The sequence below is a fragment of the Babylonia areolata genome, chromosome 33 (genome assembly GCF_041734735.1).
Source record: "Babylonia areolata isolate BAREFJ2019XMU chromosome 33, ASM4173473v1, whole genome shotgun sequence".
Classification (NCBI taxonomy): Eukaryota; Metazoa; Mollusca; class Gastropoda; order Neogastropoda; family Buccinidae; genus Babylonia; species Babylonia areolata.
The window spans coordinates 11,713,322-11,730,497 of NC_134908.1; the positions used below are offsets into that span (position 1 = coordinate 11,713,322).

Here is a 17,176-nt window from a genome sequence, read left to right on the forward strand (position 1 = left end):
CTATAATATAAGCAGAAGCAAGCTCGAAGCGCTTTACAAATCCATTACTGATCAAAATAGTTGAATGAACACGAAAACTAAGACAGGGATGAAAGATTCTAAAAGTAATAAAAACACATTCACTGGTTCTACAAATACACAGTTGACAAGACCGACTGGTACATACCCTAGATGCAGCAACTCTTTCACTCCATCACACATACTCAACAACCCAAGTGAACAACTGAGATGAGCTCAATCACAGTAAAACGTACCTATACATATATGAAAGAATGGTTATATCCTTATTTCTTATTTCAAAAATCACCAATTGTTCAGCCATTCAGACCACCACCCCCTCCCCTGACATGCCCTTTCTCTCGAATCCATCATGCACACTCACATTGCCATGGACTGAGACAACGCTACTGGTAAGTTATGGCACATATTTTTTGAAGAGATAAGTCTTCAGATTTGCTTTGAAGGTGGAAAGATTAGCTGTTTGAGGGCAATGGGCAGAGAGTTCCTAGTTGTTGGATCAAAGACGGAGAATGACCTCCTTCCACTGGCGTTTAGGAGGTATCGGGGAACAGTTAGCTGGGAGGAGTCTAGAGATCTTAATGTTCTGTTAGACCAGTGTGGGTTGGGAAGTTCAGGTGTATCACAACTGAGGCACTGAAAACAGAGAGTGCCAACTTTGTGTTCAGTTCTGGCTTGAACAGGTAGCCAGTGGAGTGTCCGAAGGAGATTGTAGTGAGCTGTATTGTTTACATTTTAAGTAAATGAAGAAACGCGCAACACCGACCTCGTCCAAACCACCAACCTTTCGCCCGACTGAACACAGGAAACTGACCAAATACACAAGAGAGCCGCCCATCCCACCACCCAACACACACACTCACACACACTACCAACTCCACCATCCCTTCACACACACACACACACACACACACACACACACCAGTACGGCGTGATGTGCCGTGACTCCCAGCACGCCTGTCCTCACCGTCTGAACCTCATCAAACTTTGATGGAGGCTGGAGGAGGAGACTGACAGCACGAACAGAATAGGGGGAAGGAGGAGGAGGATGGCAGCAGGAAGAGGATGAGGGTAAGAAGAGGAGGATGACAGCAGGAAGAGTATGACAGCAGGAAGAGTATGACAGCAGGAAGAGGAGGAGGAGGAGGACAGCAGGAAGAGGAGGGTGACAGAAAGAGGGTGGCAGCAGGAAAATGATGACAGCAGGAAGAGGATGATAGCAGGAAGAGGACAGCAGGAAGAGGAGGAGGATGACAGCAGGAGGAAAAAGGATGACAGGAAGAGGAGGAGGATGACAGCAGGAAGGGGAGGATGGCAGCAGGAAGAGGAGGGTGACAGGAAGAGGAGGAGGATGACAGAAGGAAGAGGAGGAGGATGACAGCAGGAAGAGGAGGATGATAGCAGGAAGAGGAAGACGATGGCAGCAGGAGGAGGAGGAGGACGACAGCAGGAAGAGGAGGAGGATGATAGCAGTAAGAGGAGGATGACAGCAGGAAGAAGAGGAGGATGACTGGAAGAGGAGGAGGATGACAGCAGGGAGAGAAGGAGGATGACAGCAGGAAGAGGAGGAGGATAACAGCAGGAGAAAGAGGAGGAGGATGACAGGAGAAAGAGGAAGAGGATGACAGCAGGAGAAAGAGGAGGAGGATGACAGCAGGAAGAGGAGGAGGATGACAGCAGGGAGAGGAGGAGGATGACAGCAGGAGAAAGAGGAGGAGGATGACAGGAGAAAGAGGAGGAGGATGACAGCAGGAAGAGGAGGAGGATAACAGCAGGAGAAAGAGGAGGAGGATGACAACAGGAAGAGGAGGAGGATGACAGCAGGAGAAAGAGGAGGAGGATGACAGCAGGAAGAGGAGGAGCATGACAGCAGGAAGACGAGGAGGAGGATAACAGCAGGAAGAGGAGGAGGATGACAGCAGGAAGAGGAGGAGGATGACAGGAAGAGGAGGAGGATAACAGCAGGAAGAGGAGGAGCATGACAGCAGGAAGAGGAGGAGGATAACAGCAGGAGAAAGAGGAGGAGGATAACAGCAGGAGAAAGAGGAGGAGGATGACAGCAGGAGAAAGAGGAGGAGGATAACAGCAGGAAGAGGAGGAGGATGACAGCAGGAGAAAGAGGAGGAGGATGACAGCAGGAAGAGGAGGAGGATGACAGCAGGAGAAAGAGGAGGAGGATGACAGCAGGAGAAAGAGGAGGAGGATAACAGCAGGAAGAGGAGGAGGGTGACAGCAGGAAGAGGAGGAGGATAACAGCAGGAAGAGGAGGAGGATGACAGCAGGAAGAGGAGGAGGATGACAGGAAGAGGATGGCAGCAGGAAGAGGAGGAGGATGACAGCAGGAAGAGCAGGAGGATGACAGCAGGAAGAGGAGGAGGATGACAGCAGGAAGAGGAGGAGGATGACAGCAGGAGAAAGAGGAGGAGGATGACAGCAGGAAGAGAAGGAGGATGACAGCAGGAGAAAGAGGAGGAGGATGACAGCAGGGAGAGAAGGAGGATGACAGCAGGAGAAAGAGGAGGAGGATGACAGCAAAAAGAGGAGGATGACAGCAGGAAGAGGAGGAGCGGGAGGAGAAGGAGAGAAGAGCAGGGTTGGGGTGCTTCCTGTGTTCCAGACACTGGTGACAGGCCGTCTGATCGACGTGGGTGTACGTGCTATGTCACGTGATGGGAGGATAACGGTGGGTGCTGTTTCTGGTTAATGAACGAGTTCCTTGTGTTGTCTGATGGCCTTTCGATGTGGAGAGGGTATTCACCAGGGATTGATAGCAGTAGTTAGTGTGTGGGTGCACCTGCGGGGATGGGGGTGTCAGTGTGTGTGTATGTGCGCGCGCGCGCGCCTTGTGAGCGTGTGTGTGTGTGCGCGCACGCGCGCGTGTGTATGTGTGTGTGTGTGTGTTTGCTGGAGGGATGGAGGGGTGGCATAAGTATTTATTATTAGAGAATCAGTAACATAGGGAAAGGCAAGTTGAACAGGAAAGCCGGTATGTTATGATCTATGAGAGAGATCGTTTCCACAACACAAGTAAATTTCAACATGTCTGATGTGCACTGACACAGAAACACAAGAAGGTGAAATCACTGGGCATGTCAGATTGATTCCAATACCCTGCGGCTTTTGGAGAACGAGAAGAAACCAAAATACTGCTCAACAACAACGCGAAAAGACAACGGTGAAGAGAACAACGAACAATAACTAACCAATCAACCAAGTCAACAAACAAACAAACTCAGCAACATGATAGAACGAACGTCCACAGTGACAATACCCAATGCCTTCAGCACTCACCAAGACTCAGGCTAAGGGAGACAAATCTTCTTACGTCCCTCCGTTGCCTCTGGCCTTGTTATCTCCTCCTGTTATTGAACAGCCGACACAATAACGTATTCCACAGAGAGAGAGGGGGGGGGGAGGAGGGGGGGGGTAGGGTGAGGTAGACGGGGTGGGGGTTGGGGGGGGACTTTGGATTTGTGTGTCTTGGAGGGGGGGAGTGGTGCGCGCGCGCACGCGTGTGTGTGTGTGTGTGTGAGCGCGTGCGTGCGCAGACGACAGTGCGTTTGTGTGCACCCCACTTTCCATAGTATTAATTGGTGATTTTTTTTTCTTGTGCTCACTGATGTCAGTATCCATTCTGTTCGTAGACACGGCCTCTCCTTTCGTGTACAAACACGGTTGTACAAATAGCGGCATGAGCATTCACCCTGGCTGGGCATGGTACAATAAACACTGACGTGCCGCCAACGGCTGTTCGCTTTGGTTGAAAGTGTCAAAGCTGTGATGTCTGCCTCTGTGTGTGTGTGTGTGTGTGTGTGATAAAAGAAAAGGAGAAGATGCCTGCAGGTGACCAACCCAACGCACTATGGGTCAGGCCTTGACAGCCACCCCCAGGTGTGTGTTAACCATCACCACAGAATGGAGCAGAATAAATACAAAATTAAAGATACACAACAGGCAAATGATTGAAGTAAGAATATAACAAGAGAGGCAAGGCCTTCAAGACTCACTTGAGATATATTTTAAAAAATATCTAATCGTTAAAATGTGTTCTGTATTTGTTATTATAAAGCTTCGGGTTAAAAGAAAAAGAAAAAAAAGTCCTTGCGGCAGATTCGAACCCCGTGTGTTCGGATGAGAAGAAACTCTTACCCATTACACTATCGTGGCTCCTTAATTGACGTTCAAAAATAGAATATTTAAACATGCTTTTTTTAAAGGGCAATAAATCGATTGCGGTATTCGCAGTGGAATGCTGTTTAAATCATATTATTCTGGTGTATCTTGGGCATTCAAAAAATCTTTAAGGGCAATTAAAAATTCTTTTTAAGTCCGCGGTAAAAGAAACGTCGCTATCGCCGCAATCACACTGCAACATTAGCCGTTCTCTCTAGATCTAGATAGATTTACAAGTTTAGTTACACCAGCCGGGAATGTAAGACACGGTCGATTCAATTTCTCTTTTATGTTCATTCTAGTTTTATAGTTTTAAAGTTGATATGAAAATTGAGTATTTTGTTAAACTAATAACACGTAGAGCCAAGTACAAGTACTTCTAAACGTCATATGAAGTGAAAAGGACTTCAGTTTGAGAAAAGTCAAGACTGGAAATTTTTACGTTTCATCAATTCAAGGGTATTAACTCTCATGGTATATTATTTTTAACTGTGAATTCCGACTGATTCTGTGGATATTTTTATGGCAGTTTGGGGCATAATCCAGTAAATGATGAGGCGTTCATAAATCTTTCTCTGAATAAATATTTAACGGTCTCCTTCTCCAACTTTCCATCACATGTTATCGTGTATTGTCGATTGAATATAGGATTGAACGGGCAGGTCAACAACTTGAAACAAAATGGCGTCGTTCGCGTTCGCGAAGAATATGAACACGCGTTTTGAATATGTATAAATATGTGAACGCAGTTGATTTTTGCCCGTGACCTTCAGGGCTCAGCCAATAGATCTATAAAGTCCACTCGTCGTATTGATTTTAGTATTTTCCGAAAAAGACCACTTCGGCGAATGAACATAGTGAAAGCTTTGTACACTGAGAGTAAAACACGCAAGCTTTTTATGTATTGAGTATAATTTCAAAATGTAATGTTTAAGATGAGAAAGATCAGTTTAAAGCAAATTAAGCCCCCTAGCATTAATTACAAATTAATTTCCCATTTTTACTATCTGCACCAAAGACATGCAAAATAAATATAACTTCCATGCTTAGCAAAAGAAGTTCCTTTTTGAACAAAAAATGATAAAAATGACTGCTCTTGTTGTTGTGTCAGAATCTCAGATCAAAGTGCCAACTTTAGAGATTAAAAATATATAAATATAACAGTAAATTCAGTTGGTATATAATTTGGCTTTTTTTTTGTTTTTGTGCCCATCCCAGAGGTGCAATATTGTTTTAAACAAGATGACTGGAAAGAACTGAATTTTTCATATTTTTATGCCAAATTTGGTGTCAACTGACAAAGTATTTGCAGAGAAAATGGCAATGTTAAAGTTTACCACGGACACACACACACACACACACACACACAGACAACCGAACACTGGGTTAAAACATAGATTCACTTTGTTTACACAAGTGAGTCAAAAAGGGGGTCCATATTCACTTCCACACACACACACACACATAGAGCTCTCATGACAGGCAGCACACCATCAAAGTGTTTATGGATCTGTGTTGCACATTGCCCTGTGCCACACTGGCTCCCCATCATATGGTGTTGTGCATTGCCCTGTACCACACTGGCTCCCCATCATATGGTGTTGTGCATTGCCCTGTACCACACTGGCTCCCCATCATATGGATCTATGTGTTGCGCATTGCCCTGTGTCACACTGGCTCCCCATCATATGGATCTATGTGTTGCGCATTGCCCTGTGTCACACTGGCTCCCCATCATATGGATCTATGTGTTGTGCATTGCCCTGTACCACACTGGCTCCCCATCATATGGATCTATGTGTTGTGCATTGCCCTGTACCACACTGGCTCCCCATCATATGGATCTATGTGTTGTGCATTGCCCTGTACCACACTGGCTCCCCATCATATGGATCTATGTGTTGTGCATTGCCCTGTACCACACTGGCTCCCCATCATATGGATCTATGTGTTGTGCATTGCCCTGTACCACACTGGCTCCCCATCATATGGATCTATGTGTTGTGCATTGCCCTGTACCACACTGGCTCCCCATCATATGGATCTATGTGTTGTGCATTGCCCTGTGCCACACTGGCTCCCCATCATATGGATCTATGTGTTGCGCATTGCCCTGTGCCACACTGGCTCCCCATCATATGGATCTATGTGTTGCGCATTGCCCTGTGCCACACTGGCTCCCCATCCCACTTTCAACGTTTTTCTGTACGAGCTTCACAGAGTCAGTCAGAATTATGGCATGTTGATTTGAAGGCACACATATGGATGCCAGCCACTGGACAGCATGTGTTACAGCTTCAACTTGATTTCTCAGACTAGAGGTTGTGACTTTGTATGCGGCATCCTCTTCCCTGATTGTTTTTTCCATTTTGATTATCCCCAGCCAGACTGATCTTTGGGCACTGAACCGTCTGCATGTATGATAAAGCCCTTGTCTTTGTTTTGTTTTGTTGCTGTTGTTTTGTGTTTTGTTTTGTTTTGTTTTGTTTGTTTTTTGTTTGTTTGTTTTTTGTTTGCATTTTCACTTCTGCATCAGGTCTGCTCTTGGTCATTCCTAACAATGCCTTCCCAGAGTGGGTGAAATAATATTGTTGAAAAGATGTGTGCTGCGTCTCGTTATTCTTCACATTCTTTCGTTATTTTCCGATCTTGTAGCGGGAACACGTTTCTTTCTGGCGTTGTCAGTGCCTTTGGCCATGATTGCTTTTGAGACCGAAAGATCCTTTTCGCTTTTCGGACCAGTGCTTTGTGTTATTTGGCGTCAGCATCCTTTCAAACTGTAACGTAGACTATCACATTTCTCATTAGAATTCCATGGAATGAAACAGCTGGGTTATACAATGTCCTTGTTGAAAGTGCATTACAGTATTTGGGCTTTCGTTGGATCGGTGGAAAATCCTGTGTTTTGATACTGTTGTTCAGTTGTTTCTGGATGGCTACACTACACTGCGGCGTTAAGCAATGGTTATAACACAGCACTATACACAGTGTTTGAGCAATGGTTATAACACAGCACAATACACAGTGTTTAAGCAATGGTTATAACACAGCACTATACACATAGTTTGAGCAATGGTTATAACACAGCACTATACACAGTGTTTGAGCAATGGTTATAACACAGCACTATACACATAGTTTGAGCAATGGTTATAACACAGCACTATACACAGTGTTTGAGCAATGGTTATAACACAGCACTATACACATAGTTTGAGCAATGGTTATAACACAGCACTATACACAGTGTTTGAGCAATGGTTATAACACAGCATTATACACAGTGTTTAAGCAATGGTTATAACACAGCACTATACACAGTGTTTGAGCAATGGTTATAACACAGCATTATACACAGTGTTTAAGCAATGGTTATAACACAGCACTGTACACAGTGTGTGAGCAATGGTTATAACACAGCACTATACACAGTGTTTGAGCAATGGTTATAACACAGCACTATACACAGTGTGTGAGCAATGGTTATAACACAGCATTATACACAGTGTTTAAGCAATGGTTATAACACAGCACTATACACAGTGTTTGAGCAATGGTTATAACACAGCACTACACACAGTGTTTGAGCAATGGTTATAACACAGCACAATACACAAACTACATTACACTATAGCATCTGATAAATAACAATATACAAAAAACTGCACTAACATACACAACGCTACACAGTACAGTACAGCACAGTAAAACCCAGAACACAACATGTTACACTGCACTACGCAACACTACGTTTCATACACTGTGCTGTGATACATTACGTAAACAACACTAAATAACAGTAAATGGTAATACACACAACACTGCACAACATTGAATTACTCTGCACAACACAACACTGTGATATCACACCACATCGTGCAGTACTTAGGCCTACGGTACAGTACAGTACAGTACAGTACAGCACAGTTCAGTGCAGAACAAATGGTACATTTCACAACACAACAGTACAGTATCTAATAAACGTTTATGACATCTTGCATTGAGAAAACGAGGTATCAGCACGTACAGTGTGTAAATACACTACACAACGAGGTATCAGCACGTACAGTGTGTAAATACACTACACAACGAGGTATCAGCACGTACAGTGTGTAAATACACTACACAACGAGATACAGCACGTACAGTGTGTAAATACACTACACAACGAGATACAGCACGTACAGTGTGTAAATACACTACACAACGAGATATCAGCACGTACAGTGTGTAAATACACTACACAACGAGATACAGCACGTACAGTGTGTAAATACACTACACAACGAGGTATCAGCACGTACAGTGTGTAAATACACTACACAACGAGATACAGCACGTACAGTGTGTAAATACACTACACAACGAGGTATCAGCACGTACAGTGTGTAAATACACTACACAACGAGATACAGCACGTACAGTGTGTAAATACACTACACAACGAGGTATCAGCACGTACAGTGTGTAAATACACTACACAACGAGGTATCAGCACGTACAGTGTGTAAATACACTACACAACGAGATACAGCACGTACAGTGTGTAAATACACTACACAACGAGGTATCAGCACGTACAGTGTGTAAATACACTACACAACGAGGTATCAGCACGTACAGTGTGTAAATACACTACACAACGAGATACAGCACGTACAGTGTGTAAATACACTACACAACGAGATACAGCACGCACAGTGTGTAAATACACTACACAACGAGATACAGCACGTACAGTGTGTAAATACACTACACAACGAGATACAGCACGTACAGTGTGTAAATACACTACACAACGAGATACAGCACGTACAGTGTGTAAATACACTACACAACGAGATATCAGCACGTACAGTGTGTAAATACACTACACAACGAGATACAGCACGTACAGTGTGTAAATACACTACACAACGAGATACAGCACGTACAGTGTGTAAATACACTACACAACGAGATACAGCACGTACAGTGTACAAATACACTACACAATGAGATACAGCACGTACAGTGTGTAAATACACTACACAACGAGATACAGCACGTACAGTGTACAAATACACTACACAACGAGATACAGCACGTACAGTGTGTAAATACACTACACAACGAGATACAGCACGTACAGTGTGTAAATACACTACACAACGAGATACAGCACGTACAGTGTGTAAATACACTACACAACGAGATACAGCACGTACAGTGTGTAAATACACTACACAACGAGATACAGCACGTACAGTGTGTAAATACACTACACAACGAGATATCAGCACGTACAGTGTGTAAATACACTACACAACGAGATACAGCACGTACAGTGTGTAAATACACTACACAACGAGATACAGCACGTACAGTGTGTAAATACACTACACAACGAGATATCAGCACGTACAGTGTGTAAATACACTACACAACGAGATACAGCACGTACAGTGTGTAAATACACTACACAACGAGATACAGCACGTACAGTGTGTAAATACACTACACAACGAGATATCAGCACGTACAGTGTGTAAATACACTACACAACGAGATACAGCACGTACAGTGTGTAAATACACTACACAACGAGATACAGCACGTACAGTGTGTAAATACACTACACAACGAGATATCAGCACGTACAGTGTGTAAATACACTACACAACGAGATACAGCACGTACAGTGTGTAAATACACTACACAACGAGATATCAGCACGTACAGTGTGTAAATACACTACACAACGAGATACAGCACGTACAGTGTGTAAATACACTACACAACGAGATACAGCACGTACAGTGTGTAAATACACTACACAACGAGATACAGCACGTACAGTGTACAAATACACTACACAACGAGATACAGCACGTACAGTGTGTAAATACACTACACAACGAGATACAGCACGTACAGTGTGTAAATACACAACAAAATGTTCAACAGCTCAGCACACTCAACCAGCTGTCGCACACTGAGTCCAAAGGGAACCAACTCCTCCGTCGATTCTTCGATTTTATTTTCCATGTACTTTTTCTTCACCGATGGCAAGAAGAACTCGTTGAAACACGTGTGATTTCTTTAACAAACTCCGTGAACTGAACGGGAAGAGTGTTCCTTGAATGGTTTGAACTGGGATGGCCTGATCACTGAAGTGAAAGATGCGTAGTGTTTTTTCTTTTAGTTAAGGACATGCTTTCCACACAAGACGGTGATAAAATAGGGTCTTTTAGTTAAGGACAGGCTTTCCACACAAGACGGTGATAAAATAGGGTCTTTTAGTTAAGGACAGGCTTTCCACACAAGACGGTGATAAAATAGGGTCTTTTAGTTAAGGACAGGCTTTCCACACAAGACGGTGATAAAATAGGGTCTTTTAGTTAAGGACAGGCTTTCCACACGAGACGGTGATAAACTAGGGTCTCGTTTATAATGCACACACACGCGTGCGCGCCCATATATATATCAAAACATGTATATCTTACTAAGTTTGTCAGTCTTTATCTTTTTCTGAGCAAGCGAACAACTGTAGGCCAAATATGGTGTGTATCTGTCTGTCTGCCTGTTTGTCTACCCTTCTGTTTGTTGACACAGTCTGTCTGCCTATTTGCATGCCTGTCTGCCTTTCTGTCTGTCTGTCTACCTGTCTGTCTGTGTACGTGCATGAAGTTGTCTGCCTGAGCTGTGCGGACCTGTGTGATGACTGAAGGAATCGTGTTGTTGTCTGAACCTGGTGGACACTTAGTCCGCTGTTTCATCCTACTTTTACTGGTGTTGGATAGTTTATTTGGAATCAGTGAGAGAGACAGTTTGATACGGCTACTCAGTGCTCTCTAAAGAGACCTTCGGGAGAAAAAAAAAGGGGGGGGGGGGGTCAAGGGGGGTGTTCAGTCCGCTAATTCCAACAAAATACCACGGGTTTTGACCTGGCTTTCTATACAAAGTCCCAAATATATTTTCAGTATCTATTTCATATAATTCAATACATTTTATAAGGGCTGCAAACTTATCAAACCTAAAATCATAAGAGACTACCCGGGCACACACACAAACCATGATGATACTGAGGACAGAATTTCAGACACGCACAGAAACATCGGATGAACAGCATAAATTTCATTATTCTTCCGAACCTTGCATGTCAGTTTTCATTTCTGATCAAGAAATGAAACACACACACACACACACACACACACACATTGTGATACTTCCACACACGTGTCTCTGCAATCAGTCCTCCAGCCAACCCTCTCATCAAATTTCCGGCAAAGTTCATAATTCACAGACATTTATTACAGACAGCTGACAGGTTTAATTCCCGTGCACAACGCCAGGGCTGATCACTGTCGTCATTTCAGAGAGACAAATGACTTACAGGACACTGCCCGGCAGTAAAGCCTTTCAGAGATACAACGACTTAGAGACATGGGCAGTAAAGGCCGGGGTGGGGAGGGAGCAGAAACAGACCGGGGGACTTTCGATCTTTAGTGACGTCGTGTACGAGTTTTGCAAGCTGTGGACACAGCATGTGACGTGGCGGACACGGTGGTGTGTCGATTTCTCTTTGAAACTAAACTCCCTGCGTTGTCGTGGTGGTGATGTGCGTCGCTCTTACACGTGCGTCGTTCTTGAGCTTTTTTTAAATTTTCTCTTTGTGTGTGTTTTGGGGACATCTTATTTCTGTTTCCTGCGTTTCTGACAGTGTTGTGACGTCGTCGTTTATTTGTTGGATTGGTGTGGTGTGTTATATTTTTCTGTTGAAGGTTAAATCTTTTTTCTTTTTTTTTAATGCGTGGGTATGCGTGAGAAAGAAAAAAATAATTGTATGGGCACTGGTTAATCCTTAAGAAAGTGTGTGGCTTTTAATCAGAACAAGGGGAGAGAGAGGACACGAACTGTACGGAGGTCCATGCTTCTCTTAACAAATTCATGAGCTACCTATACGTGGTTAATTGGAAGGTTCGTGTAAGCTGCACGCGATGCACACATGTTATGCGAAATATATCAGGCTACTTCACTATCTTAAAGCCTCATACCTTCAATATCAGTGGCGTTTAACGAACCTAGTGCCGAATTAACCAATCAATTAACTACTCGCCCTTACGTTTTTACTGGTTCAAGACTAAAGTGTTATCGTGAAGGGTGATGTTGTCGAGGCGTTGGTCCTGAAACCATAAGGTATGTCAATGTACATTGTGTAAACAACTGAAAAGTGCACCTTTATAATATATTCATTGCAAACAGTATGCAGTTGCGTTGTGTGAACATTGAACAATGTTGTTGTTGATTTCATGGACATTTGTAGCTATCAGTGTAGCGAGATGGGGAAAAAAATAATGAGGCTGGGAGAGTTATGAGGATTAAGAAACAGTAAAGAGCGGTAACTCTCTCCATGTACAAGGGACACAATTTCAAGTCGACGCTGCTTGTGCTGCTGATTCAGCTGACACACAGGACGCTCCGGACTTCGGCCCACTGATCTAAAGATAGTAACTGTCATTCTAGATTTGTGGCTCTGGACTTGTCACTGTAACGATCATGTGACATGCGCACACAGCAGCAATGACAAAGAAATGTGCAAACACAAATTAGCTTTCATTCAAGACCTGCGTGGCTTTTTGACTCACTTGTGTAAACAAAGTGAGTCTATGTTTTAACCCGGTGTTCGGTTGTCTGTCTGTGTGTGTGTGTGTGTGTGTGTGTGTGTGTGTGTCCGTGTGTCTGTGTGCCCGTGGTAAACTTTAACATTGACATTTTCTCTGCAAATACTTAAGTTGTCAGTTGACACCAAATTTGGCATAAAAATATGAAAAATTCAGTTCTTTCCAGTCATCTTGTTTAAAACAATATTGCACCTCTGGGATGGGCACAAAAAAATAAAAAGAAGTCTAATTATGTGCAAACTGCATTTACTGTTATATTTATATTTTTTGTATTCTCTAAACTTGGCACTTTGACCTCTTATTCTGACACAACAACAAGAGGAGTCATTATTATCATTTTTTGCTCAAACAGGAACTTCTTTTGCTAAGCATGGAATTTTTATTTATTTTGCAAACATTTTGGTGCAGATAGTAAAAAAGGGAAATTACTCTGTAATTAATGCTAGGGGACTTAATTTATCACAAGTGAGTCTTGAAGGCCTTGCCTCTCTTGTTAATCCTTAATATGATACACAGAATATACGGACAAGCCCGGAGCATCCTTTTCTGAGGAAGTGTCTGGGTTTGTTTCAGTGTACCTTTTATTTACCTGTGTGCTGGCTAAATCGGTAGCGTAAGCAGCACTGACTTGAAGTTGTATACCTTGTACATGATAAGAGTTACCATTCATTATTGTTTATTATGCGAGAGTTTGATTGTTATGAGAAGTATGGACCCCTATACTTCGTCTCAACTCTCTCTCTCTCTCTCTCTCTCTCTCTCTCTCTCTCTCTAGAAAGTGTGTGTGGTTTACTGATGTGAGTTTGTATGTGTTGAGAGATCGGATGGGGAATGGGGATTCTGGGGGAAGGAAGGTCAGGGGAGTCACAAACCTCTGGTAAGTAGTGCTTAACTGTAGATGTTTAGACAAATTAGAGAGAGAGATTGGAAAGAAAGAAAGAGAGAGAGAGAGCGTGTGTGCGCGTACGCGTGTGTGTTCACTGATAGTGTCTCATGATATCCCACAGTTTCGTCCCGTCCGAAATGGTAACCGTTTTCGTGTGGGTTTTTTGTTTTTTGTTTGTTTGTTTTTTGTTTTTGTTTTTAAACAGGCTGATATCTAATTCAGTTTTAGTTGTAATGGACAGCGGCCAACACTGAATTATTTCAATTTTCAAACTATCTTCGATTCACGTTTCGATCACACATAGCGCAGACTTTCTACAGAGCAAGCTTTCTAGCGAAACCAGGGCCATTTCTAATTTACAGAAGAAAAGACGAGCAGCGATTCCAGACAGGTGACAGGACAGCAGACAGTGAGCCGGGAGGTGCAGCTTCCTGACGCCATGAGGACGGCATTGGGGCACACACTGCTGGTGGTCATGGTGTTCGCGGTGGCTCAGGGGAAGATCGGGTTCGTCAAGGACCAGTCGATGGACGCCACGTTCCCCCCACCAGTCTTCAAACAGGACTCTTCACTGCCCGAGGGACACCTCAGACCTCTGGGTGAGATGGCTGGTTGACTGACTGCTTGGCTGGTTGACTGGTTGGATGATTGGTTGGCTGGTTGGTTGATTGAGTGGCTGGTTGAATCACATGGTTAATTGTAAGCGCGATGGCTTTATGCGAAGGTGGTGCATCTGCTGTCTTTTTATGGAAGATGTGTAGCGAATATAGACTGTCCGCAGCTCTGACACCTCCTTGAAACAGGAACTGAAACTGACTGGGGGATTCAAGTCGTCATCCCTTGCCCTAAATCTGTGTCACAATGTCAGGCCCTCGGTGCAAGTTTGTCAACCTTAACAGTTAAACGCATTACACTACTAAGAAAGCAAAAGGCTCGTGTGTGAGTCCTGCTGATTTTACTATAAGAACAAAACCGAAAATGCGGGTGGCGAAGGGAAGCGTCCCAGTACGCATAAACGTTGGCCAGTGGATCCTACTGAATCATATTTTCGCTCACTATTGTTCTTTTTTTTGTTTGTTTGATTGTTTTTCTTTTTGCTGCCCCATCATCTGCACCGTTTCTGTGGCATCACATTCACGGCACTCTATCCGAGTCCCCCATACACGGCCACACCCAGGTTCGTCTGCCGCAGTCTCAGTGTCGGCAGTCTTCAAGGAACTATCCGGCGAAGTTAGGCCTCCAGAAGGCCACACTCCAGAGGAGACCCTGAAGTGCCGCTGTTCCGACAGCACACACAGGACACTACCTACTACACACACAGGACACTACCTACTACACACACAGGACACTACCTACTACACACGACACTACCTACTACACACACAGGACACTACCTACTACACACACAGGGCACCACCTACTACACACACAGGACACTACCTACTACACACGACACTACCTACTACACACACAGGACACTACCTACTACACACACAGGACACCACCTACTACACACACAGGGGACCACCTACTACACACACAGGACACCACCTACTACATACACAGGACACTACCTACTACACACACAGGACACCACCTACTACACACACAGGACACCACCTACTACATACACAGGACACTACCTACTACACACACAGGACACTACCTACTACATACACAGGACACTACCTACTACACACACAGGACACCACCTCTAAGCCCTTATTGAGGACATCACCTCTAACAGACACCACATCTAACAGACACCACCTCTAAGCCCTTACTGAGAACACCACCTCTAACAGACACCACCTCTAACAGACGCCACCTCTAACAGACACCACCTCTAACAGACGCCACCTCTAAGCCCATACTGATGACACCACCTCTAACAGACGCCACCTCTAAGCCCATACTGATGACACCACCTCTAACAGACGCCACCTCTAAGCCCATACTGATGACACCACCTCTAACAGACACCACCTCTAAGCCCTTACTCAGGACACCACCTCTAACAGACACCACCTCTAAGCCCTTACTCAGGACACCACCTCTAACAGACACCACCTCTAACAGACACCACCTCTAACAGACGCCACCTCTAACAGACACCACCTCTAACAGACGCCACCTCTAAGCCCATACTGATGACACCACCTCTAACAGACGCCACCTCTAAGTCCATACTGATGACACCACCTCTAACAGACACCACCTCTAACAGACACCACCTCTAACAGACGCCACCTCTAACAGACACCACCTCTAAGCCCTTACTCAGGACACCACCTCTAACAGACACCACCTCTAACAGACACCACCTCTAACAGACACCACCTCTAACAGACGCCACCTCTAACAGACACCACCTCTAACAGACGCCACCTCTAAGCCCATACTGATGACACCACCTCTAACAGACGCCACCTCTAAGCCCACACTGATGACACCACCTCTAACAGACACTACCTCTAAGCCCTTACTGAGGACAATGATCGCTTTGTCGCGGAGTAAGACCTGGTGAGTGTCCCATCCCCTCCAGAGTGGAGACCGCCACCACCGACGTCCCTCTAACAAAGACTTTCACGGGACACAACCATAGTGAATGGGGGTCACACTGAGGTCACCGTGAGAGCGGGGCATGAAAGGCCACAATTATTTTTTCTTTTTTGATTTTAGATGATGATGATAATGACGATGCTGCCATGGAGATCCATTTTAGGTTTGGGACTACGTGACAAGGCTGTATTTTGCACTTCTTGTCATAATGATATCCCTGCGTTAACCAGACCCGAGAGATACACATCAGTGCAGGGTTGGTCAGGAAATTTCTACATCACATCCAAAGACGCATCCGTGAAATGGATGACACTGGACTGAGTGGTCCCAGTCTTCCCGTAGCAAGCCCCTAGCGCGTGACACTCCAACTCTGGGTAGGAGCCGGCCACGGGCCGAATTAACCAACCTCCGCTGGGAATCAAACCTGTGTGCACCCAGCCGTCAGCCCGCGCCGCTAACCACTTCGCCAAACGAGTGTTTGTCGAAACAAAAGGTGAGTGCTGGAAACCAAACAGTTCAACCTTGCTACAGCAACCCACGTAGTCGATCGGCATTTCGTTGTTTTACGTTCATAACACGGATCCTCCATTACGTATTTATAGTGGCCAGTTGATCCAACTCGTACTTTTGATTATTATCTGAAATGAAATATTTGTATGTTCAATTATATATCTATAGACCTGATGAACGAAGACAACACCGTCAAATTGTTGAAAACACTTGCTATTCAACGACTTTGGAGCCTGGGAAGGGAAATCACCCCAGACTGTCATGGCCAGATTGTATGAAAGCGGTTGCTTCCCTTAGACCAGACACTGCACGCCCCTTCTTTCATCAAAATGAGAATCAATTGACAGGGGAAAACTTACTAAGT

The 17,176-nt window shown here is 44.5% G+C and overlaps 1 protein-coding gene across 3 annotated transcripts in view; it reads left to right on the top strand.

The window, feature by feature from the left end:
• The first annotated feature begins 11,693 nt into the window (after positions 1–11,693).
• LOC143277193 (bifunctional peptidase and (3S)-lysyl hydroxylase Jmjd7-like) overlaps positions 11,694–17,176 on the top strand; it is a 100,813-nt gene continuing 95,330 nt past the window's right edge. For 2 of the 3 annotated variants that reach the window (XM_076581971.1, XM_076581972.1), the window contains exons 1-2: positions 11,694–11,808; positions 14,103–14,339. In XM_076581971.1, coding sequence (XP_076438086.1) covers positions 11,790–11,808; positions 14,103–14,339 — 256 coding nt within the window. In that variant the 5' untranslated portion in view covers positions 11,694–11,789. Of the gene's footprint in view, positions 11,809–11,864; positions 11,955–14,102; positions 14,340–17,176 lie in introns of those variants that run through there. The other variant, XM_076581973.1, reaches the window with a different exon arrangement.